Source organism: Sprattus sprattus (genome assembly GCF_963457725.1).
Source record: "Sprattus sprattus genome assembly, chromosome: 21".
In the NCBI taxonomy this organism is placed as follows: Eukaryota; Metazoa; Chordata; class Actinopteri; order Clupeiformes; family Clupeidae; genus Sprattus; species Sprattus sprattus.
The window spans coordinates 781,622-806,016 of NC_137919.1; the positions used below are offsets into that span (position 1 = coordinate 781,622).

Sequence of the window (24,395 nt, forward strand, 5' to 3'; positions counted from 1 at the left end):
TGCACTGTCAAGAATTTTACAGTTTTCTTTATTTTGCCACTGTCCACATCATATAACTGGTAGACTTTTCAGAGAAAGGAGTTTGAAAGCCCCTCAGCTGATGTGCAATTAAACAAAGGTATTATAATATTGGACTGTACGACCAAAAACTGTATGTAACAAACTTAAAGTGCTTTCAGTTGGTCTGCCTTGAGCAAAAATTACATACATTTCATCCTGAATCAGGTAGGGATACAGCAGCTATGTGGATGTGTTGTTTGGTCTTTTCGCAGCTAGAGGGAAATCTTGCCGCGAAATTGCCTTCAAGAGGACCAGCCCCTTTTTTTGCATAAGAACCTACCCACCATTTTATACCTCAGTTCCTTTTTTCTCTCAAACACATTTCACGGAGTACCTCTTAGCAGATCCTCCTCTAGATCCCTGTAGGTCTCAAGAAATCTTTAGCTATTTAATACATTTACCAACCTTTTTCATTTGGAAATCCATCCTTATTTCTGGCTGTGGGAGAAGAATTAAGATCTATCATGGAATGTAAGTGCATTGTTCTTTGTACTTGTTGTCCTGTATACAGTAAAATAGCTACTCTATACTACATAGCTACTAACATTTTATATTTTACTTTTTGGTTACTATAAATATTCAATATGTATGTATGTATTTTCTGCTTTTTGATCATGAGAAGCTTTCCATATGAAGGGTTAATACTGCCTTGTCATTTGTGCTGGGCTTGCTCCTTGCCTTGGTAATTTACCTCACAAGTATTCCAATACCAAAGCAATGCTAAAAGTCTCTTATGGATGTCAAATAATTGAAGATCAATGATTTTGTTCTCTTGTTAAACATATATGTGGAACAAAGAAAGATGGAGTGAGACAGATAGTCTACCAATAACCAGTTAATTAGTGGAAGTGCCTGTAAAACTCCATTTCTATCTTACCTGATATAGCTAACCGTTTAATTTACAGTTACGCTCAGGTGTGATTTTCTTAAACTTCTTAGATCTCCTTAGAAGGCTCAATGATATCTTGTGTGTGACGTCATATTCTAGATTAAGGTGTGTCCAGTTATGGACATGATTGTGTAACAGGAAAGGCAGTTTTGTCTGGAACCATTGGCTTTAAAGGGTTAAACAATTCAATATAAAATTATTAATTTTATTTATAAACGTACCCTTCTTTAGCCATAGCTAGGGCACATGTGATAAAGAAGGTCTGTTAGCCTAAGAGTCCTATTGAAAAATAATGATAAAAACAAAAATTATGGGAACAATGTTTTCGTCATTTGGGTACAGAAAACACAAATACAATTTTAGTTTTGCCTCTGTCATAAAGATGCTGTTTGTGTGGAGGTTGGGCAGTGTTTCATAGCATGTTAGCGCTCAACGATCTCAAACGATTACCTGTGGAGACTCCGGTTTGATGGCTGATGGATCATCCTTCTCTGCTTCGTATTAGCCCGGTTCACTCATGTAGCCTAAAAACAAATAAATACATGTCAGATTTAGATTTTCTAAAAATATATATTTGGATATTTTTACAACCGTTGTATACATCTTTGTTAATTGAGGCTATGCAATCATGTCTTAAAACAACTTGCCACCTGTAAAAACAAAAAAATCTAATTACAAATGTTATTTTTAGATCAGTGTTAGATTTTTGTCAACACCATGAGACATATAAAACAAAAATTCTAAATAAATTATCCCAGATATTTTGGCTCTTAGCCGTTTCTTTGTTCTCATAATTATGAACAAGTTTTAATGACTGCCGTTTAGGTCGTATAGATTGCCATAAGTGATATTTAGAAACAAATTACTTTGGAAATGCAACGACTTTATTGACAAATATTCTTGAGGGAAGAAAACATTTTTTTTTTTTAAACAATAATCTGAAAGAGTTGACAAGACATCAACAGGGGTGACCAAACTTATATGGAACAGGGAAAAAAATTATAAAACGTTTCAAATTAACTCTTAAAAATATTAGGTTGGTGCAAGACATGAATAAAATATAGTACAAAACCCTTCTTTTCTTGGATTCACATCTCAAGAGAGTAGAGGGCCGTTACACATCAGGCAGTAGACAATGCACATATAACCCACTTGTAAAGTCCACAACCTTTTGAAATATATGCTACATAATGTAATTCAAATCATTTAAAATAAAATAACCATTAAAATATTGGAAAACTGTAATGGAAAAATACGGTAGTCGATGGAGTTTAAACACCAGGCATTTCAACGTCCTTGTTTTTGCAGAAATGTAACATTTGGTCCATGAGGGTGAAACAAATTCAACTTTACCATCTTGATGCTCTTGGTCAATTGCTAAGACTTTAGCCAGCCACCTTTTATGGCCATACATGGCAACAAGCCAATCTCCACTCTTGGGCTGTGTCTCAAATCGGGTACTTGCGCACTTTTAACACTGACTTTCAGGGTGTAGGGCGTTCACACTCACATAACCAACAGAATTCAGGGCACTGAAAGTACCCGGATTGTGCCCTGCCCAGTGTGAAACGATGGACATGTTTTGCCCTAAACAGGCGCTATCTTGGCTATGTAGCGGAAGAGGAGGAGCCCTTTTGGCAGCTTTTCAGTTTGGAAAGTTGGCTGACTGATGCTTCGCAAATCACTTCAATCATTATTGCTGGTTACAATAACTGTGTAATCGGTTAGTACAGTGTCTATTTCTCGTTTACTTTTGAAAAATCTAAGCCACAAATACACGGCCGTCAGCGGAGTTTGGTCCGCCATCTTTGTATGAATGTCGGGTTGGTCGGAGAGAGCTAGCGCACAGATGTATGGGTAAAAGGCTGGCAGATATCGTCTGTCACTTCCGCTAAGTGGTTAACGTAAGTATTCCATTTGAAACAACACTAATCAGAGACTGAACGCACTAAAGATGTCAGTGCGTAAGGCGCACTACGCCTGTATTGCAGTCTACTTCGTAGAGTAGAACACAGCAATAGAATGATCAACAACACTAGAATGTCCAACAGCAATAGAATGATCAACAGCACTAGGATGTCCAACAGCACTAGAATGATCAACAGCACTAGGATGTCCAACAGCAATAGAATGATCAACAGCACTAGGATGTCCAACAGCACTAGGATGTCCAACAGCAATAGAATGATCAACAGCACTAGGATGTCCAACAGCACTAGGATGTTCAACAACACTAGAATGTCCAGCAGCAATATAATGATCAACAGCACTAGAATGTTCATCAGCAATAGAATGATCAACAGCACTAGAATGATCTATGTCCTGAGGGATGCCATCAAAAGTGTGATAACTGGTCTGAAACACTGGCCTCTCTGTGGCTCACTGCAAAAACATGAACTGTGTCTACACTGGATGAACGGATTTCAGGGGTTGCATGAGGAGAGTGTCATATGCCTGAAAATCATCATTGGTGGCATATTGTAGCTTGACACTACTTAGGCTGCTCGACCCTATCCTAGAAATGCTCTGCCATCCACTATGTCCCGACCTCTCGGCACAATACTGTCTGCACATCTCTTTACTTTGCCTGAACGCAATCTGGGGCACTCTTGTCATGTGATGTTAAGTAGCTATGTCAGTTATCGGACAGTTTCTTAAACATCGGCCATTCTGTTAAACAATCGATATGCTAAGTATAGTAATGGATTAACATGACAATGCAAACGTTTGCCGATAACACACATATGCTGGTATTCAACACCGTTATGATAGAGAAGAAATTCCATGTTGTATTCAACAATCCCAGTTGGGCAAGGACAGCGCAGAGGAGGATAAAGTTGTTCTTGTTTTTATACTGTTTGCTTGAACCATCTGACCAGAAATAGACGGTGTTTATATTTTGGGAACTTGGCATGAATGTCTGTCCTGATTTGATCCGTATAGGTCCAGATGGCAGTTGCATCTTCACGCTTCCATTCTGAGATTGTGCTGAGGTTTTGCCCGTAGTGAGAGGATTGCACTTCTCAGCTGGATTTACTTAGGTTTCATTGCAATTGGTTATCATGTTCCTGTATTCCTTGATCTGATTTTGAACTAAGGTGACACGGGTGGCTGTCTCATTTCTTACTTTGTCTTTTAGACAATCGTAACATCTGAAAGAGGGCCTGAGTGTTTCTCAAGTTTGGTGTGAAAGTGAGCTCCATCTTCTGTTCGCACCTCAATGCATTTATACTGCTTCCACTCCACCTGTCTTTCTCTCTCTCTCTCTCTCTCTCTCTCTCTCTCTCTCTCTCTCTCTCTCTCTCTCTCTCTTTCTCTCTCTCTCCCTCTTCCTCTTTCCCCTGCTCTGGTGAGACCTGAGTATTTGTTAAGACATCAGGAACAGGTACGATACAGACAAGATTCACTTGCTGGAGAACAACACACAATTTGGAAAGTCTCTTCAAGTGTGCTGGTTGCCACAGCATTGAATGACTTCAGGACCTCATGCATCAATGTTGCATTCTCATGGTACTGACATTGACAGGTCTTTCGATCTGAGGCTCTTGGAAATGTAATGTATAATTGATGCAATGCACAAAAGGATGAATAAGTCTAATGTTAGGGTTTTGTTGGATATATACATTGTGAAGGTGTTGCATAGTATCGGTCAGAGTCATACTTTGATGTTTCATGTTCTTCCTGGTGACGGTGTCTTGCTTGTTTATCGCTTTCCTCGCATTGTTTTCCAAACTCTTTTGAAACTCAAGGGAATGGTCAGGAGGAACCTAGGCAACTTTTGTTTTCGTATCTTTTCTCATAGTGTTTTGTAAGTCAAGCCAAACTCATGAACCCAATAGACACGGCAATAACTCTTGAGACAGTTTTGGATGCTGTGATGCAAGTGTGCCTCTTCAGTGAGTTTCAGGATCATGTATTTTCAACTCTGCAGTCATTGCATGGTGGAAGAGCAATCTTTAGTCTTTAATTGATTGAGTGTTGTGTCTTATTTTGAGTACGCTTTCTACGTTCAAATTGCCTTCTCAGCATGTCAAAGTCAAAGTCAAAGCAGCTTTATTGTCAACTACTACACATGTCAAGACATACAAAACAAATTGAAAGAACGTTTCCCACTCTCCCCACAGTGAAACATATAAAGTGCACAGGCACAGCAGATAAACATTTCCTAGTACTAAGTAGAGCATACAGAGAAGACATTTCATAACACTAAGTAGAACATACAGATAAACGTACAGCAGCATCGGTTTTACTTAAAAAGTGGGGTTATGGTAGTGCAAAAAAGACAATTGGTAATGGTAGCTGAAGACATCCTGTAGGATGTATTTGTAAATTAGCAGTGCAAGTAGAACAGTAAGTGGTGGTGAACGTAATTGATAAAAGTGATAGAAAGTGATAAAAAGTGATAAAGTGCAGAAACAGTTTGCTGCAGAGTCCTGAGTGATTTTTTTGGGGGGGGGGGGATTTCAGCCTCTTGTCAGACTGTCGGATATGGCTGGGGGGAGTCAGTGGAGAGAATTAAGCTTCCTGACAGCTTGGTGGATGAAGCTATTTCTGAGTCTGGTGGCGCGGCAACGGAGGCTCCTATACCTTCTTCCAGAGGGTAGGAGGCTGAACAGGCTGTGTGCGGGGTGGCTGGTGTCCCTCGCAATCGAGGTGGCTTTCCGGGTGAGGCGGGTGGTGTATATGTCTTGCCAGGAAGGGAGTGGGGCACCAATGATCTTACCAGCTGTGTTCACTATGCGTTGCAGTGCTTTTCTGCTGTGTTCAGTGCAGCTACTGCCCCACACAGTGATGCATCTGGACAGGATGCTTTCAATGGTGCCCTGGTAGAAAGTGTTCAGGATGTATAAGATGTCCCTTGCTACTTGTCGAGTTTGTATTTCAATGCTCTCATCTCTCTGGAGTGTCTTTACCTAGTTTTGCGTCTTATCCAGCCAACAACGTGGCCAATCCAAACATGTTTCCTCCTCAGTGATTCTGAACTCTGGGTACAAGGGTAGCCCGTTGGTTTCCATCAGTCCTCAAAGACTTCAAAATGACTCAACAGAAAACAGCTTTACAGGAAAACTGTCATATTAACCAACAACTTTGTCTTCCAATGCTTTAAACTCTCTGGAGTCAGATGTTGCGTCTTATCCAGCCAAAATGTTTTCCCTTCAGTGCATCTGAACTCTGGGTGCAAGAATAGCCCATTGGTCTGCTGCCCCGGTGCATCAGTCCTTAAAATGGCTCAACAGGAAAACTGTCATATTTACCAACAACTACCCCACTCAAAATATGTTTTAATGTTACACTATAGGCATGAGAGAGGCTGAGGTGGCAACCCCACATTTTGGGATGTGGGCTAACTGGAGTCGATGGTGAAATCGGGAAAAAATGGTGCAGGAGATGGTTGCATCCTTCATTATTTATTTTACATGGGGATTCTTTCCAAAAACCCCAAACAAGAATCAATCAGTGGTCAAACGTTCTCAAAGGAGGCTACTACAGAAACTAGGCAAACTAGGAAATAGCCACTGTTAGTTTAAGACGTAATGGCCACCAGACACAACCTACATTTCTATTCAACTGCACTGCTTGAGCAACAAACATGAACCTCTAAGAAAAATCTACTGCTCTTGCAACCAAGCATCTAAAAACCTTGTTTGTTGACCGTGTCTTATATTTCACAAAAAGTATGAGAGGCAGAGTCATTTTTTGTTCATAATTCTTAAATTAAAGGAAGGTACCTACAAACACTGAAATCAAGACATGATTCAGATGAAATATGTTGAAAGAAGAAACATCATTATTCAACCTGGTTTAGACTGATTGTGTTTTTGCGAACATATCCAAACGTCTGAACTGACTGTAATACTGTAAAACAAAACACATCATCAACCAGTGAAGGACTTATCCCCTCCCCACAAAAGAAGACCCTCACAGACCAAGATCAAGTTACTTCAATGTCACCGCTTGTTGCTAGGCAGCCTGTGTGTTGCTAAGCAACCAGTCTGGTCCCTACTATAATGATGAGTGTTGCAAATAGCCATTAGTGCCCTGCACTGAGACTGTCTGGTATTTTTTCGCTGCTTCATCTAAACACTGCTTTTCAAGGCACTGAGAAGGAAGTCCAAAATAGGTTCCATCTCCTAAAGGCTGAAGCCATAATTCAAACCATATGTTTTTTCATTCACCCCCTCTGTCTGCAGCCAAGGCCCTGCGACTGTAGTGCCAGATAAATGTGAACACTGCTCTGCTCTCCTTTCACTGTAGTTTGAGATACATTTGAGCTCTGCTCTGCATCTCTCTTCCTTAATGTCATCCAAGATACAAATATGACCTCATAGTCTACCACTAGAATTAGCAAAAACGGTTAACTTCTTAAAATATGCAATGCACCCACCCAAATTCTATGATGGATGTTTATGAAATGAATCACTTTCAGCTAATAATAACACCAGACTTTCATCAGCATAGTTCCTATAAACTGCAGTTGGGTGTGTCCAGTTCTGTGGAGTGTTATTTTCTGCTTTATTATTCTGCTTTAATGAGAAAGCTATTCTCCATGACCCTGTACTGTCGGAAGGTGTGCCAGGGTCTATTGACTTAGCTCAGGCGTGTCACTTCAGCAGTTCTTCTGCCTGAGTTGGCCCTGCAGTCTATTCAAATCTCAGAGGCAGAGTAGGGGTGGCTAAACTGGATTTCACAATACCATAAAATGAGTGTTCTGAGACGATGCGAGTGGCAAGAGTGTGCTTCTGGTTTCACTTCTTGTATCTCATAGTTATTATACACAGAAAAAAATCCCAGGGTGTTGCCATTTTTAAAAGGACCTGATCCCTTTAAACATTCCAGAAACTATAATTGTCTCCACATGATTTAGGTAAGCCTTGCCTCCAGACTGCAGTCATCTGCTCAGCCCACTAACATAGTTATGTCCCAGGACAACACTGAATGCTCGTTGCCGTGGTGATGGATGACGTGGTAAACAAAGAGTGGAAGGCTTTCCTGACTCACTGGCTGCCTGTTCCGCACTCTATAGCCTTGGTGCAGAGGGAGAGAGAGAGAGAGAGAGAGAGAGAGAGAAAGAGAGGGAGAGAGGGAGAGAGAGCACTCTATAGCCTTCATGCAGAGGGAGAGAGAGAGGGAGAGAGAGAGCATTAGATAAAGAGAAAGAGAGAGAGAAAGATAGACAGAGAGAAAGAGGAGTGAGAAAGAGAGAGAAAGCGAGCAAGGAGGAGAGAGATTATTAGAGAGGAAGAGAGAGAGAGCATGAGATAGAGAAGGAGAGAGAAAGAGAGAGAGAGAAACAGAGAGAGGGAGACGTTTGTTATTCAGGAAGGGGAGTGGATTGAGGGGAAATCCAGGTCACTGCACTCTGTAATGTTTATAGTCTCTGTCTTGGTTTCTGCAAGCTGTGCTTTGCTCTATTCATCCTTGCAGGGTTTTTAAGGAGGGTTTTTGTTTAAATTATGTTTGTGGAAATTACCATGCTTCTGTGTCTTTGCTTTAAAGGTCACACACTTAAGTCAATAACCTGCCACACTAATATGCAATATATTCCAGAAAAAAAATACATATTTTATTGAATTACTTTTAGTTAGTATTACTACTATTATGATTATAAGTATTATTATTATAGCAAAAGTATACATATTAGTGGCAGTTCCAATGGTAACAACAATAGTAGTTATCGTAATCATACTAATGCCACAAAATGACGAAACACATGACCAAAATATTATAGTCAATAATAGTCAAAACAAGACAACCCTTCCTCGTAAAAAGAGTGTAATCCATGACAAATAACCAGTAAAAGCATTTGAAGTTATCCCTTTGCTAAGATGAGGGGAAAATTGAAAAGGGGCTGACCATTTCAGTGAAAATGCCACCAGGTGGTACTACAGCCTAGCTAGCAGAGCATCAACACTTGCACACAGTCTTGGTTACTGGCTCCAGTGTTGCCTTTAGGGTGTGCAAACAAGAGGACACCACTGAGATCAATTGAAGTAACAGTGCAGTGCACAAACTAAATGTCCTTTGGTATATTGCTTTAGCTCAAAAAATAGACAAGGCTAAGCTAGCACCTCATGGTGTTCGTGACAGATAGGGACATCATAAGAACATACTTGGAAGTATGTGTTGTAGGTCATATGGTAAACTACAAATAACATACAAGGTAATTTGTGTGATAACTATGACAAAAACAAATGTACACATTTTTTCTACGCTTTTCACAATCAGTACGAACAACAGAATAGCATCATTGTGCAAAACATACAAACACACTGGAAAATTAAACACCTTACATTACATTAAACAAATATGATGTTATATTTGTCAACAAGGATGTGAAATGCTTGCTTTTATTGGTAAGATTGTACATAGTATGTAGCTAGCTAGCTAACTAAGATTACCTGGCAGAGACGCATAGTTTTTCATGTCAGTAATGAATTGTTCCTCAGATGGGAGTATTTAAGCCCACACAATATGGTAACTTGACCTATGAAGAAAGGTATTGACATGCCATGTACTCTGGAATGGTAACTTGACCTATGAAGAACGGTATTGACATGCCATGTACTCTGGAATGGTAACTTGACCTATGAAGAAAGGTATTGCCATGCTCTGTACTCGGGAATGACTCTCAGAACTTGAATTGGCGCTGTCGTGTAGAAACAAACCTTTTTATTTACATCAAATATACAAAGTGGTTCCACCTAAAACTGTAATGTGCAACAGAAGATCTTTCATTACTGTAATGTATGCTACGGGACATGATTATTGTTGGAGCTTTTTAATGATACTCCAAGTAGTGCATAAGGGATGCTAATACAAGTTCCTCTGTTTGTGTCTTTCTAGTAAGGTTGGTGCTTCTTGGGAAAACTGGGGATGGCAAAAGCAGCACTGGGAACTCTATCCTCAAGGACAAGCTCTTCCAAGTCTCAAAGGGCACGCAAGCTGGAACACAACACAATGAGATGAACGAAAATGATGATGGCGACAGAAGAGTCAAAGTTGTCGACACCCCTGGCTTCTGCAACTCGAAGCTCACAGAGGGACAGCTGTCAGAAGAGCTGAAGGCCTCTGTTTCCCAGTGCGCTCCAGGGCCACATGCCTTCATCATTGTGCTCCGAGTGGGCAAATACACTGCCCAAGAGAAAGAAATTGTATCTCAAATCGGAAAAATCTTTGGCAAAGAGACTTTCAATCATGCTATCGTCCTGTTCACCCATGGTGACCAGCTCGCCAATGATCAGACCATCGAGCAGTTTGTCGATCAGAGTGAGGATCTGAAGACGTTGGTTCAAAAGTGTGGAGGTCGCTGCCACGTTATCGACAACAAACGTTGGAACGAGAAGCACGAGTACAGGAGCAACAGCGTTCAGTTGGAGAAGCTGCTATACACCGTAGAGGAGATGGCTAACAACGGATACTGCTACACAACCGACATGGTACAAGCGACCAAACAAGAGGCACAAGGTAAAGAAAACACTCTAACACAAAACCGCACAGAAATGACACATTTTATATAATTATTTGGTAAAATTGCAAATGTCAGTGTTAAGTGGGTTAAGTAAAATACAAATCAAATGCTAGACTACTGTATGTACGATGATGAAATCATGGTAAGCTATATGACCCGCAGCAGAATGTGACAGAATGATCAAGAAGCAAGTGTGTTATTTTGAACAAATATGTTTCTAGCAACAATAGACTAAAAACGTTTGTTGCATATCTTATTCTGAGTGAAAATGTAAGGAACTATAGTTTGTGGATGTGGTGGCTGTATGGTTATAGGGTGGTAGAGTTACGTTCTTCCATTTTGAGACCTGTCTAGCAAATATGAGGTTGAGTGTGACTTTATAGCACTTATATCCTTGTGGTACATTTACATGTAACAATTTGAGCTTCATTGTATCTATATACTTGCCATTTATTCTCAAAGTTTGGAAAAATATACAGTACATGTGTACATAAAATGTAGGTTTATTAGTTAATGGCAATACCATGTGTGAATACTCCTAAATGTAGAGTAAACGCTACATATTGGCGTAGAAGTATCAACATTTATAACAGGACGGGTATGCACCATCATAATAATACACTTCAATCTAACTGCAATATCATTGAGGTCCAAGCAGATTGTTCAAACTAGGGTTAGGGTAAGGGTAAGTAGCAAAATGTTGAATGATTTGACCACTTCAAAAAGGTGAAAGAGGAAAATTTGAATAAATAGCTTCTATTCATTTGATGTATTGGCTGCTGAATTTTATTTTTTTATTGGTGGCTATGTTATCTAGCACTTCAGGAGACAGAGCCAAGTATAAGCACACCAAACTTAAAAGTTGAGCTTAAGCCATTATTGAGACGTTGAAACTTGCCAGTTGCAGTGGTCCGATTCACCAATTGTGTCCAAAAATTCTCTATCAATGCAACATGTCAGCTTTCGTGAAGTTTGAACCTTGACATCACAACATATTGGCTAGTCGAGTGGTACACCTTTGCTTGAACATTATTCAGTAGGATAAGCTATTCCACGAATGAACCGTAATGAGCCTTGCACCTAACATGCACCTAGCATCTACCAAAGGCAAATTGCCATAAAGATAACGGTATTTTAGGCGAAAGTGTTTTTAGTTATTGATGTGTGTAATTTGCCCTACAAAAAAACATTTGGAACATTTGGTGAGCATCCAGAAATGTGGTAGTGATTAAGGCATGCCTCTCCTTCAAACTGCAGTCATCTGCTCAGCCCACTGACAGTGTGATGGCCCAGAACAACACTGAATGCTTGGTTGCCATGGTAATGGATACAATTGTAAACAAAGATTGGAAGGCTTTTCTGACTCACTGGCTGCCTGTCTCACACTCTATAGCCTTCATGCAGAGGGAGAGAGAGAGAGAGAGAGAGAGCATTAGAGAGATAAAGAGAGAGAGACCATTAGAGAAGGAAGGAGAGAGCGCATTAGAGAGAGAGGGAGAGAAAGATAGTGAGCATTAGAGAGAGAGAGAGAGAGAGAGAGAGAGAGAGAGAGAAGCAGAGAGAGAGAGAGAGAGAGAGAGAGAAACTCTTTGATATTCAGGCAGGGAAACTCTTGCTATTCAGTGAGGGGTGTGGCTTGAGGGGAACTCCACGTCACAGTACTCTGTAATTTTGATAGTCTCAGTCTTGCTTTCTGCTCTGCTCTCTCCATCCTGGCAGGGTTTTGAGGGAGGTTTATAAGCGTGTTTATAAGCATGTTTATAAGCATGTTAATATTATGTTTTGGGAAAGATCATGGCTTTGTTTCTTTGGTTCAAAGTTCACACACTTGAGTGAATATCCTACCCCACTTATATGCAATATATTGCAGGAAAATAATGACTCCTCCTCCTTCTACTATTATTATTATTATCGCGACCACAATAAAACTATCATCCAGTTCAAGGACACTAGCACGAAGGGAAAGACACACACACCTACAGACACAAGCCCTAACCCTACAGACACAAGCCCTAACCCTACGGACACAAGCCCTAACCCTACGGACACAAGCCCTAACCCTAACCCTACAGACACAAGCCCTAACCCTACAGACACAAGCCCTAACCCTACAGACACAAGCCCTAACCCTACGGACACAAGCCTTATATTCCATATCAGTCACGTATGGCCTCATATTACATCTTTGACTATAACTTGGACCATAGTTTTCTGTTTAGACAACTGTATCAGCACCTATGGAATACCTACTACTGAATAATCAAAGAATGACGATCTGTTGGCGTCCAATGGATTGTAACACATTAAACCTTCACATGTAAATACAGGGTAACACCCATGATGTTTAATGTATTTGTAGTGTTGTAGCATTGAAACACAACACGAATAACGATCTAATTATGTTTTCTAAAAGCTTTTTCAGTGAGTGTTGTCCTTCTGGGGAAGACAGGAGATGGCAAGAGCAGCACTGGGAACTCCATCCTAGGAGACAAGTTCTTCAAAGAGTATCGTGGGACACAAGCTGGAACACAACAAAATGAGATGAACGAAAAAGATTTTGGTGACAGGAGAGTGAAAGTTGTCGACACGCCTGGGTTCTTCAACTCGAAGCTAACCGAGGAACAGCTGAAGAAAGAGCTGGAGACATCCGTTTCCCAGTGTAGTCCAGGAGCACATGCCTTCATCATTGTGCTCAGAGTGGGAAAATACACTGCCCAAGAGAAAGAAATTGTATCTCAAGTCGGGAAAATCTTTGGTAAAGAGACTTTCAATCATGCTGTAGTCCTGTTCACTTGGGGAGACCAGCTTGAAAACGATCAGACCATCGAGAAATATGTGGGAAAGAGTGAAGATCTGAAGGAGCTGGTGGATAAGTGTGGAGGCCGATGCCATGTGATCGACAACAAACGCTGGAATCAGGAGCACGAGTACAGGAGCAACAGCGTCCAGTTGGAGAAGCTGCTGAACACCGTAGAGGAGATGGCTAACAACGGATGCTGCTACACTCCAACGATGCTGCAAGCTGCCAAAAAAGAGTCACCAGGTAATACTGAACTGTACTGATCCTATGCTTCATATCATAACTAGTATTGTGGGTTGAATGTAATGTTTCCTTTCCCTCATATTGGTTAAAGTATCATCATTATTATCATGAACATCATACATAGCATAAGTAAAACATGGTCACCTGCTTTAATGGTCAGCCACTTTAACTGACATTTTGTTGACATTCTTGAAATGTGCTGGTTCAGCTAGGAATATGACAAGTAGCCTGCAAACTACAAATCTAGCATTGCATAGAGAGATTGTTCATTTCCGTTTTACAGTCAATGTACATGAGAGGGTCTCACAATTTGCTTCCTATTCCAGCACTAGATGAGATGAGGCTTGTCCTTCTGGGGAGGACAGGAGATGGCAAGAGCAGCGCTGGGAACACCATCCTAGGAGACAAGTTATTCAAAGAGGTTCGTGGGACACAAGCTGGAACACAACAAAATGAGATGAACGAAAATGATTTTGGTGACAGAAGAGTGAAAGTTATCGACACCCCTGGGTTCTTCAACTCGAAGCTCACCGAAGAACAGCTGAAGAAAGAGCTGGAGGCCTCCGTTTCCCAGTGCGCTCCAGGAGCACATGCCTTCATTATTGTGCTCAGAGTGGGAAAATACACTGCCCAGGAGAAAGAAATTATATCTCAAGTCGGGAAAATCTTTGGCAAAGAGACTTTCAATCATGCTGTCGTCCTGTTCACTTGGGGAGACCAGCTTGAAACCGATCAGACCATCGAGAAATATGTGGGAAAGAGTGAAGATCTGAAGGAGCTGGTGGAGAAGTGTGGAGGTCGCTACCACGTGATCGACAACAAGCGCTGGAATCAGGAGCACGAGTACAGGAGCAACAGGGTTCAGGTGGAGAAGCTGCTGAACACCATTGAGGAGATGGCTAACAACGGATGCTGCTACACTCCAACGATGCTGCAAGCTGCCAAAAACGAGCCACCAGGTAATACTGAACTGTACTGATCCTATGGGTCGAATCATGATTAGTATTTTGGGTTAGATGCAATGTTTCCCTTTCCTCATATTGGTTGAAGTTTCATCATACATAGCATAAGTACAACATGGTCACCTGCTTTAATGTTCAGCCACTTTAACTGACATTTATTGAGGTTTTGGATATTTTGCTGGTGCAGTTACAGATATGACATTCAGCCTGGAAACGAGAAATTTAGCATTGTATAGAGATATGGTTAATTTCCTCTTTTACAGTCAATGTACTGTACATGATAGGGTCTCACGATCTGCTTCCTATTTCAGCACTAGATGAGATGAGGCTTGTTCTTCTCGGGAAGACGGGGTATGGAAAGAGCAGCGCTGGAAACACCATCCTGGGAGACAAGTTCTTCAAAGAGGTTCGTGGGACACAAGCTGGAACACAACAAAATGAGATGCACGAAAAAGATGTTGGTGACAGAAGAGTCAAAGTTGTCGACACCCCCGGGTTTTTCAACTCCAAGCTCACCAAGGAACAGCTGACCAAAGCGCTGGAAGCCTCTGTTTCCCAGTGCGCTCCAGGGCCACATGCCTTCATCATTGTGCTCAGAATGGACAAATACACTGCCCAAGAGAAAGAAATTGTATCTCAAATCGGAAAAGTCTTCGGCAAAGAGACTTTCAATCATGCTGTAGTCCTGTTCACGTGGGGCGACCAGCTTGAAAACGATCAGACCATCGAGAAATATGTGGGAAAGAGTGAGAGTCTAAAGGAGCTGGTGCAAAAGTGTGGAGGTCGCTACCACGTGATCGACAACAAGCGCTGGAATCAGGAGCACGAGTACAGGAGCAACAGCGTCCAGGTGGAGAAGCTGCTGAACACCGTAGAGGAGATGGCTGGCCAGGGGAGCTGCTACACTATGGACATGCTTCAGCTCGAGGAGATGAAACGAGATTCCGTGGATATAAATTGCCACACATGTTTCTCCTTCTTAATACGCAAATAGAGTGGCGTCCACCAATGCACACAGAGGGTGTTCAATTAGCTGCCTGTTTGTGATGAACACAAATTAGAATGGTATTGCAGTGGAGTTAACTTGTTCTTTCAGGTGGATTATCTGTTCCCCTTTATGCAGGTACCCTTTTCTCCACTAGAACACAGTAGAAATGACCATATATGGACGTATGCAGTACCGTGAAAACGTTTTAGGCACAAAAATACTGATTACATTTTTTTTTTCTGATCAAATAGCAACATACATAGTGCAGTACACAAAAAAAAACTAAAAATCTATGTGTAGTATACATACTACATACATATATAAAATGTATATACATTATATACATACATTTGTCTAATTTTTAATTAAATGAATTACATTTTATTTATATAGCCCCAAAACAATATAATTGTCTCAAGTCCTTTAAATAGCCCAGTGCCTGGACTGTGTGCAGATATTGAAATGCAATACAAAAGACAGTTGTGTAAAAATAGAAAGCAATACTATTGTGTAAAGTCAACATCCTTGTTGTGGTAACACATTTCATGTTTGTGTGACAAAAATTGATCCCTGGTTATTGCATGTCTTAGTAGGTTGGACATTTCAGGAAAGTGATTTGATAAATGGGATTTTAGAAAATTGAGTTTAAGTGCCAAATATAAGCCTGAATGGAACCATGTGATCTAAATGGAAGCAGCTGGCTTTCAATGTGTTTATGCAAATCATAGAGAGGAAATAGAGACGTTCAAACTGGCGACGAGTGAGACGTTGGTGTATGATGCCATGTAGCACTGCAGGGAAAGAGGTTTTTACTGTGGAGGGTTTATGAAAAATCCTTCAAAATGACACTGGTGCCATTAAAGGCAGAGAGTGGCATAATGTTTCTTTAATTATAGCTTCTAGTGCCTTCAGCTTTAAGCATTATTCATGGGGAGATAAGTATCTGTCTTTGAGTACCCAGTTAAGGAATTATATATAACCAAATCATCGAAATCATACAAATCTGATGACTTCAAATCTTTCTCTATGCTGTGTGTGATTATTTATGTTCTTCTTGTGCAGCAAACACACTCTTTTATAATCAATCAATCAGCTATCAATAAACATGGTAAAAGCTATTTTACGCAGAGCATGGTTCCACTGTTCATTTATTTAATGTTTGCGCTTAAAACAGTTGATTGGATTGGATGTTCAGTTTTACATTCCTTGTTGTAGGCTTCCTGCAAATGAACTGCTGACTCACAGGCCTGGTCTGTATCTCACTTCAGTAAGGGTATAATTAAAGAACCCTCCTCCTGGATTTAAAGAGACAGAACCAATAGTCCTCTTTAACCTCTACATGTCGCTTGTTTGTTTTATCTGCGCATGAGAGAGAGAGAGAGGGAGTGTGAGTGTGTGGGTGGGGGCGCATGTCTGTGTGTGTGAGAGAGAGAGAGAGGGAGTGTTTGTGTGTGGGTGGGGGCGCATGTGTGTGTGTGAAAGAGGGAGTGTGGTTGAAGGCGTGTCAGAAACGGGTTTAACCACTTCTCTTGAACTTAACCCCTTTGGAAAATAATATGTCACCTATTGTTGACGAGCCCCTGAGCGCTCTCGGTGAAAGGCCAGGTGGTTCCTGTGGCTGTGAGTCAGGCCACAGGTATGCAGTGAAGGAGAGATATAATGGGAAACAGTGGAGAGGGTTTAAAGCTCAACCAAAATGTCAAGGCTGCTTTATATTGATACAGTGGTATCCGGTTTCACAGGTTTAAATGTATACAAGGGAAGGACACAAGCAGGCACCCAGTATGCACTCACACTCACACACACACACACACACACACACACACACACACACACACACACACACACACACACACAAACACACACACACATCTATATAGACCCACATCCTTTGTATTCAAAGCAAACACCCGCGCACACACGCGCACACACACACACACACACACACACACACACATATACACACACACACACCCCCCCCCCCCCACACACACACACACACACACCATGCGCGCGCATGCATGCCGGCACTCTCACACACAGACCATTTGCACTACGCTCACTTCACACTCCAATAATACTAATGAGGTCCATGACCCCAATCCATCCTGCTGACCCATGTATCAGGTAAAGAGAGAGACAGAAACATTGATATGGAACCCTCGGAGGGCAGTAAAAAGAGAGATAGAAACATTGATATGGATCACTCGGAGGGGAAGAAAGAGAGAGAAATACATTGATATGGATCACTCGGAGGGGAATAAAGAGAGATAGAAACATTGATATGGATCACTCGGAGGGCAGTAAAGAGAGAGATAGAAACATTGATATGGATCACTCGAAGGGGAAGAAAGAAAGAGAAACATTGATATGGATCACTCGGAGGGGAAGAAAGAGAGATAGAAACATTGATATGGATCACTCGAAGGGGAAGAAAGAAAGAGAAACATTGATATGGATCACTCGGAGGGGAATAAGGAGAGAGATAGAAACATTGATATGGATCACTCGGAGGGGAATCTGCCTCTTGGCTGTGTATACAGACGGCTGGTTAGACAGGAAGCCAGTGTGTTCCTCTGCATCGTGCTCCGTGAGGGGAGGGGTGTAACATGACGCCAGCCATTTTACTCTCACTGGCAGTGAAAGAGACTGCAAGCTCCGGCTGCAGATGTGGTTGACGTTGGGGCTGTGTCTTTCTTGGCCGCAGGGAAATCACATCCTTATCTTTTAACAAAATGGCGGGTAAGTTCGGCAGCTCTGATCAAATATACAATATGTTAAAAAGGGGTTGAGGATTTATTTAGAGAGAGAGAGTGAAGGCAGATCTGATCAGATAGTTTCTGTTGGGAAGACGTGGGAGTAACTGCCATAGAGGAGTAATGTCTTCCATGGCAATGTGCATTCAGGGGCTATTTCCATCCAACTGCTCAAGAGAGCATGCTCTTAATATGGAATTGGACTTTGGAATGGAATGTTTACTGAGCTTCTAAAAGCAGAGCTACATTAGACACTTCCAAGTATAGTACAGCACATGCCCGAGTGATTAAAGTTGGTTCTGGCTTTTGCTATTCAAAGTCCCTTACTGGATGTGGATGACAGGATGTTTAGTACCTCAATTGTATTCACATGGAAGTGTACTAATGTGCTTTGGAGATTGTGGTAAAACAAAAAATGCAGGATAGAATGTGGTCTTAAATGGAGTTCTACTGCCATCTTCTGATTAGGGTTAGGACTAGGATGCCTGTTACTAATTGTCCACAAAATTAAAGCAAAGTTTCTGGTTCTAGTGTATGTGTTTATTGTCCTGTAAAGTCTTTAGGTTAAGACATTTCAGATCCTCCTTAATTTTGTTGTTGTACTACAAGAGGTTGCTTGTATAAGACATGTATCCTGAATATGCAGGCCTCAGACATCCACGGTGTCATGTTATGTGGATGTTGTCCAGGTTTTATCTTTGGTCTGTAGGTTTTACAAGCATCATTATTAAAGTCTATTGCAAAGAGTCAGCCATCCTAGCCTGTGATATAAGGATCTGGCAAGGCCATATGAACAGGCTAGATGATTTTTTGTTAGTCTAATTTGTATGGCTCATGGGTTGACCTTGGGAAGGATAATTCAAATATCAAGAGACCATTTTATTTATAACTGTCAGATACTTTTCAGACTACTTTATAGCACATATTAAGCACATTTTGTCTTCTGTTGTTTAGACGAACTACGGATTGTGCTGCTCGGCAAAACCGGTGATGGTAAAAGCAGTGCTGGAAACACCATCCTGGGTGGAGACTTCTTCGAGGTGATGAGCTCACCGGAGTCCACCACACACAAGTGCAGCGTCCAGTCCAACAAAGTCAACGGGAGGCTTCTTTCGGTCATCGACACTCCTGGATTTTTCGACACCCGTTTAACCGATGAGCAGCTGAAGCCAGAGATCGTGAGGTGCGTCACGGAGTGTTCTCCTGGACCGCACGCGTTTGTGATTGTGCTCCGGGCCGGCCGCTACACCGAGCAGGAGATGGAGGTGGTGAAGAAGATCACCGAATCGTTCGGCGAGGAGGCCTTCCGCTACGCCGTCGTCCTTTTCACTTTCGGGGACGAGGAGATTGACGATGACTGTGACACCGTTGAGGAGTTTGTGGAGACTAGCGAGGAGCTGCAGGAGCTCGTGGACAAGTGCGGGGGCCGCTGTCACGTCATCGACAACAGATACTGGACCACGGCACAAAAGGGGTACAGGAGCAACAAGAGGCAAGTTGATAAACTGCTCAAAACTGTGGACAAGATGGCCGCCCAAAATGGAGGAGGCTGTTACACCAACGACCTCCTGCAGGCCGTGGAACAGGGAATACAAGCCGAGACAGCGCGACTCCAGGAGGCCGAGGTGGAGAAGGACGAGGAAGAAATAAAACGACTGGCCAAGGAGAACATTCACAGAGTGCTCATGATGATACTAGGGGGTGTAGTGGGGGCTCTTTTGGGAGCCTTGTTCGGACTTGTAGTGACCGCACTGTCAGACCCCGCATCCAAAACTGTGGTTGTCTTGTTAGGGACGGTCCAAGGCGCTATAGCGGGGGTCAAGGCAGCGAAGCATGAGAAGAGTCTCAAAGGCGCTCTGACCAAGGCCTTTCAGGCTAATCTGTGTTGTTTCACGGATCGATTTTCGAAGGATAACGACTAATGCAAAGCTGACTAAGGAAATCGTAGGAGGAGGAGAAAATGTAAACCTTTAATCAATGTGCTCATTTGTTGATATTTAACAACCTTTTTTTATAAAAGCTAAACTTATGAACCATGCCAGTCATATTTTAGGATTGTAGTCCTTGTGTCGAAGACAGTTAGAGTGAAGAAGTATTGCTTAATCAAGAGATTTCACATTTAAGTCAAATAATATATTTACTTTTCTATGTGCCTTAATCCTCAAAAGCCATTAAATCACGTGTTCCGTTTCATAACGTGACCTTTGTTGTGTGACACTGACCATACTTTACATGCATGTGCCACCTGGCACTTTAATATCACAAAGCTTGTATTCAAACTTGTACAATATTGTCCCAGGAAAACGTCCATTTCAAAACACTGAGAAGACCTTTTGTTATTATACTGTTCATCATCATCTCAGTGCTCTACAATGTAAAGTATGTTCATTAAATGAAATGTAAAAAATAGAAACTGTGTGAGTGACAGCTTCTTTGGATGGTTTGATTATGTGGCATAGGAGTAATGGAACTGAAAATATGTAACACATTTTCATATTTAAATGCAAAAATATGGAACATTCTGAGGTGTGACATTTCCACACCCCATCTCTATATCCCCAGTCCTTTAGTTGCCCAAAAGCCTTATGATGCTTAAGACAAACTCTTTAAGATGGTTGAAACAGATCAGATCCCTCAACAGATGAAATAAGACAAAATGCTTCATTTAATAGTTGGGCAAATTATTTGTTTCCCTCAGAACGGATTGCTATGCTTAAAATCCACATTCCTGTCACTATATGTGTCACATTTCCTTACTTTTATGGAATGAGAGCAGGGCAAAGGGTTTAATATGTAACACTTAAATTAATCTGGATGTTTCAAAGTTTACCAATAACAGAAACTAACCATCCCTTAGGATAACACAATCATAAATCTAATCTAAGGCTATCATATCTAATCTTAACATATCTGTCTTGTATAGAGCTGTTAGTAATACAAGGAAAGAAGAGGAAAAAACGTACCTCTAGGCTTTGAAGCATTTCAGCCTGGCCTGTGTGTTTGAACCAATCAGGAGGCTTCCTTACAGATGGGCATCCCTGCCAGCCAATGATGTTGCACACCAAAGGGAAGGGGTGGTCTCCAACAGCGGCTAGGTGTGCAGGAAGTAAGACAAAACTGATAAGCAGCTTTCTATCACAGACTCACAGCACTTGAATTTTGCTGAGTCGATGCAGTCAGACTTTTTAAAGCAAATAGTTTTAAATATGGTGGCCCCCCAGTTATCCTTTGTCCCTGTGACTATGGCTGTGATTTCAAATCTCTGATAGGCGTGATGCATAACTGAGAAAAACAATACAATCATTTCTAACATAAACTTCTAGCCTTATAAATGGAATGCTCTGTCTTTTTCTTACACTACCTAATCCAGAACAAGACAATTGATCAGACTGATGTTAACTGGAGGTCAGGACACACTTATCAAGTAGAGGTGATCAGACTTCATCGGGGCCAGGACACCGACACTCAGTTGAAATGTTTTTCATACGCACACATTCCCAAATGTATACCCTTTGATATAAAGACCTATGAAGAATTTAAAGAGGTATACCTATCCCTCTAGTGCCTTGAAATATGCAGTGCATGGTGTTGTAGTACCGCCTAGTGTCTTAAGATATGTATTGCATGAGGTTTACATTCTATACCGTACAATAAAATGACTGTAAATTCTACATGTTTTCACTTAAAGGCGGAACACAACCTACCCAGAGGACCATCAAGGACATGAGATTATTAACCTGTGTTCATCCAGAGGACTTTCAAGGACATGAGATTATTAACCTGTACTCATCCAGAGGACTATCATGGACATGAGATTATTAACCTGTACTCAGGACACCAAGTGCATCCAGAGGAATTGGTTATGTCACAACACTGCCATCATGAAACTGAACAGTCTGTGGGTTAATAGTGCATAACAACTAACATGCTTACTATGCCCCGCCCTATCGAACAATATTACAGTGAAACATGCAATGAAATCTACTTGATAATGACATTACCATAATACACTCTATGCAACACAACAGGTTAATTAATTAAATCACTTCATTTAATGTTATGTTTAATTACATTATTTTAGACATGAATGGCTGTGGTAGTATTGTTTCATTCTGTATGGATTAATGAACTTACCCATGTCTTGGTATGCAGCCCATATAGTCCACTGGGTATGACACAACATGAATCAAAATGCACCACCACCTCCCAGGACTGAGTCTACAGGGCTGTCTTTATGTTAGACATGGTTTTAGAAAAGCACCACTAGTTGCAACATTAGACTAACGAAAGCAAGAAGGCAGTGAAACCGCTTTAAAGCAGAGCAGCAAACGAGTCTCCGAGTCTAGCAGGGCTTTTCCCTCTCTTTTCCTCAAATATGTGAGCTAACTCCTCCCCCTCACATGTGTTCCCTGCCACTCACAGACCAAGCACTAAACAGGAAGTACACAGCAGTGGCTGAGACAAGACTTGAACATTCCATAAGGGCACCCTTTAACCATCAACCTGTGCATGAATGGTCATTCAAACTGTGTACGTTACGTATGTATTTATTTAAAAAAAGTTTTCCTGGCAATAATGTGGAATATTACATATCTCCCTTATAAAGGTGACATTGACACCTAGTGGCTAAAGTGACTTATGTCAGGGACATATTAGGGAGAAATTTGAGGTGTTTTTTAAAGATTACTTGCTTGGTGAATTATAGCAGTTTTTTAGTTTTTTTATTAAACAGTTTTTTCTTTACATGAACAAAAATCTTTATTAATGGTCCCTTACAAATGCAGGGATACTCATGCAATCACAGATGAAATGCTTGTTGTAATATGTATTTTAAGAATAATTAAGAGCATGAGGATGACAATGACATTAACATGACTGAGAAAACTCTAATGTGACATCATATAGTATGAAAAGTCTCCTATTCAGTACATTACAATTTGTTTTAAGAATTTGAATAACTTTGCTGACTTGTATTACTTATATTTACTTTGTTTGAGGCCTGTCTCTGTCTCAGCAACACAGACTCATGAGATCTGGTGACAAGGATACCCAATCTCTTCTCCCTGGTGGTGACGGTTGGTGCTGACCTGAGCCGGTTCAGATGTTAAGATAACGAATACAAACAAGTGGCAAAATAAGCCCCAAGCATTAAGAGCACTGTGTACTGTGGTTGTTTATCTCTAGTTTTAAACATTTTTGATAGGCTGCAATAAGAAACCGGTGTGTTTGTTTTGTTTTTACCTCGGCTGACTTCAACTCACTTGATGGCAAACGTGAACATCCAGTTCAGAGTCTGGGAGGAGTTGGACAAGACTGCAGTCAAGCTGTTCAGATTCTCCTTCCTGTTGTAGTTTGGTACTGACTTGATGAACTGGAGATCACGTGGAGTTGAATTCCTACACAGTGGGTACTGTTGAAACTCCCCTAATTTCCATTCAAATGCACATGATGACTAACATGAATTGTAGTGTTAATGGAATCAATCACTGTTGAGATGAACATTCAACAGATCAGAATTGCCGATCACATGTTCAGGTGTTTTCTGCACATTTATCTCCCTCTGGAACGAAATACTGTTTTCTGATTGGCTAATGGGGTGAACATTAAGTTCGTGGAACCGCACACCTTGGACGTAGTCCCAGTAGAAAAGTTAAATCGCCGTTCCATATCAGTGCTCTTGAATGGTTACCATTGACAACCAACATAACGTTTATTTTTTGACAGCTAGGATAATTCGAACAAAGATGGCGGCGTGTTGGGAGAAGTTAGTGGGAAATGTTTTATATGAATTAAGTTATCTACACGACTTTTTATAGGTCTAAATTGACTCGGTTAGTTGTTTATGTGCTACACGAATGTTGCAGAGTATTGTAAGTCTTAACTGAAAGTCTCGAATATTGTAGGCGGCTGCTTACGCGTAGATCAAAAACCCATTAAAACAGATAGTAGCTCACACGGCTAGCTCGCCGGCTCGATTGTGAGCCTTCGACCAAAATCAACAAACTTGACCTCCCTGTTGCTCTGTCCAACTTCACCATCAACGGAAACGTGGAGTTCAACTTAAAATAGTCAAACCTTATGAACAACACCTTTGTCCCTGTGTCCGTTTTACAGAGGAGAGCTCATGAGTGTCACTTTGCAGCAATGCCCGGGAAAACTAAAGGTCATATGATAAGACCAGTTCCACGCACTACTTTCTCTAACGGGAGCACTAGGCTTCAAATCAAG

General features: G+C 41.3%; 2 protein-coding genes across 3 annotated transcripts; both read left to right on the forward strand.

Moving 5' to 3' along the window:
• The first annotated feature begins 393 nt into the window (after window positions 1-393).
• On the forward strand, window positions 394-16,538 carry LOC308382269 (GTPase IMAP family member 8-like). The gene is made up of 5 exons (XM_080859972.1): window positions 394-531; window positions 9,794-10,414; window positions 12,832-13,461; window positions 13,788-14,420; window positions 14,735-16,538. The coding sequence occupies exons 1-5, from the start codon at window positions 525-527 to the stop codon at window positions 15,415-15,417; spliced, it is 2,574 nt and encodes an 857-aa protein (XP_080716098.1). The 5' UTR covers window positions 394-524; the 3' UTR covers window positions 15,418-16,538.
• A 954-nt stretch (window positions 16,539-17,492) lies between these two features.
• LOC308382270 (GTPase IMAP family member 9-like) lies at window positions 17,493-20,492 on the forward strand. 2 transcript variants are annotated; one of them, XM_080859974.1, is made up of 2 exons: window positions 17,493-17,538; window positions 19,122-20,492. In XM_080859974.1, the coding sequence occupies exon 2, from the start codon at window positions 19,211-19,213 to the stop codon at window positions 20,087-20,089; it is 879 nt and encodes a 292-aa protein (XP_080716100.1). In that variant the 5' UTR covers window positions 17,493-17,538; window positions 19,122-19,210; the 3' UTR covers window positions 20,090-20,492. The 2 variants fall into 2 exon arrangements, with proteins under 2 accessions (XP_080716100.1, XP_080716099.1); XM_080859973.1 differs by lacking the exon at window positions 17,493-17,538 and adding an exon at window positions 18,004-18,153.
• The last annotated feature ends 3,903 nt before the right edge of the window (window positions 20,493-24,395 follow it).

What these genes read in the sequence shown, in the direction of transcription:
- LOC308382269 (XM_080859972.1), top strand. An exon ending in GACCAAACAAGAGGCACAAG is followed by an intron (nt 10,415 to 12,831) that starts GTAAAGAAAACA and finishes GTTTTCTAAAAG; the next exon opens with CTTTTTCAGTGAGTGTTGTC. An exon ending in TGCCAAAAAAGAGTCACCAG is followed by an intron (nt 13,462 to 13,787) that starts GTAATACTGAAC and finishes TTCCTATTCCAG; the next exon opens with CACTAGATGAGATGAGGCTT.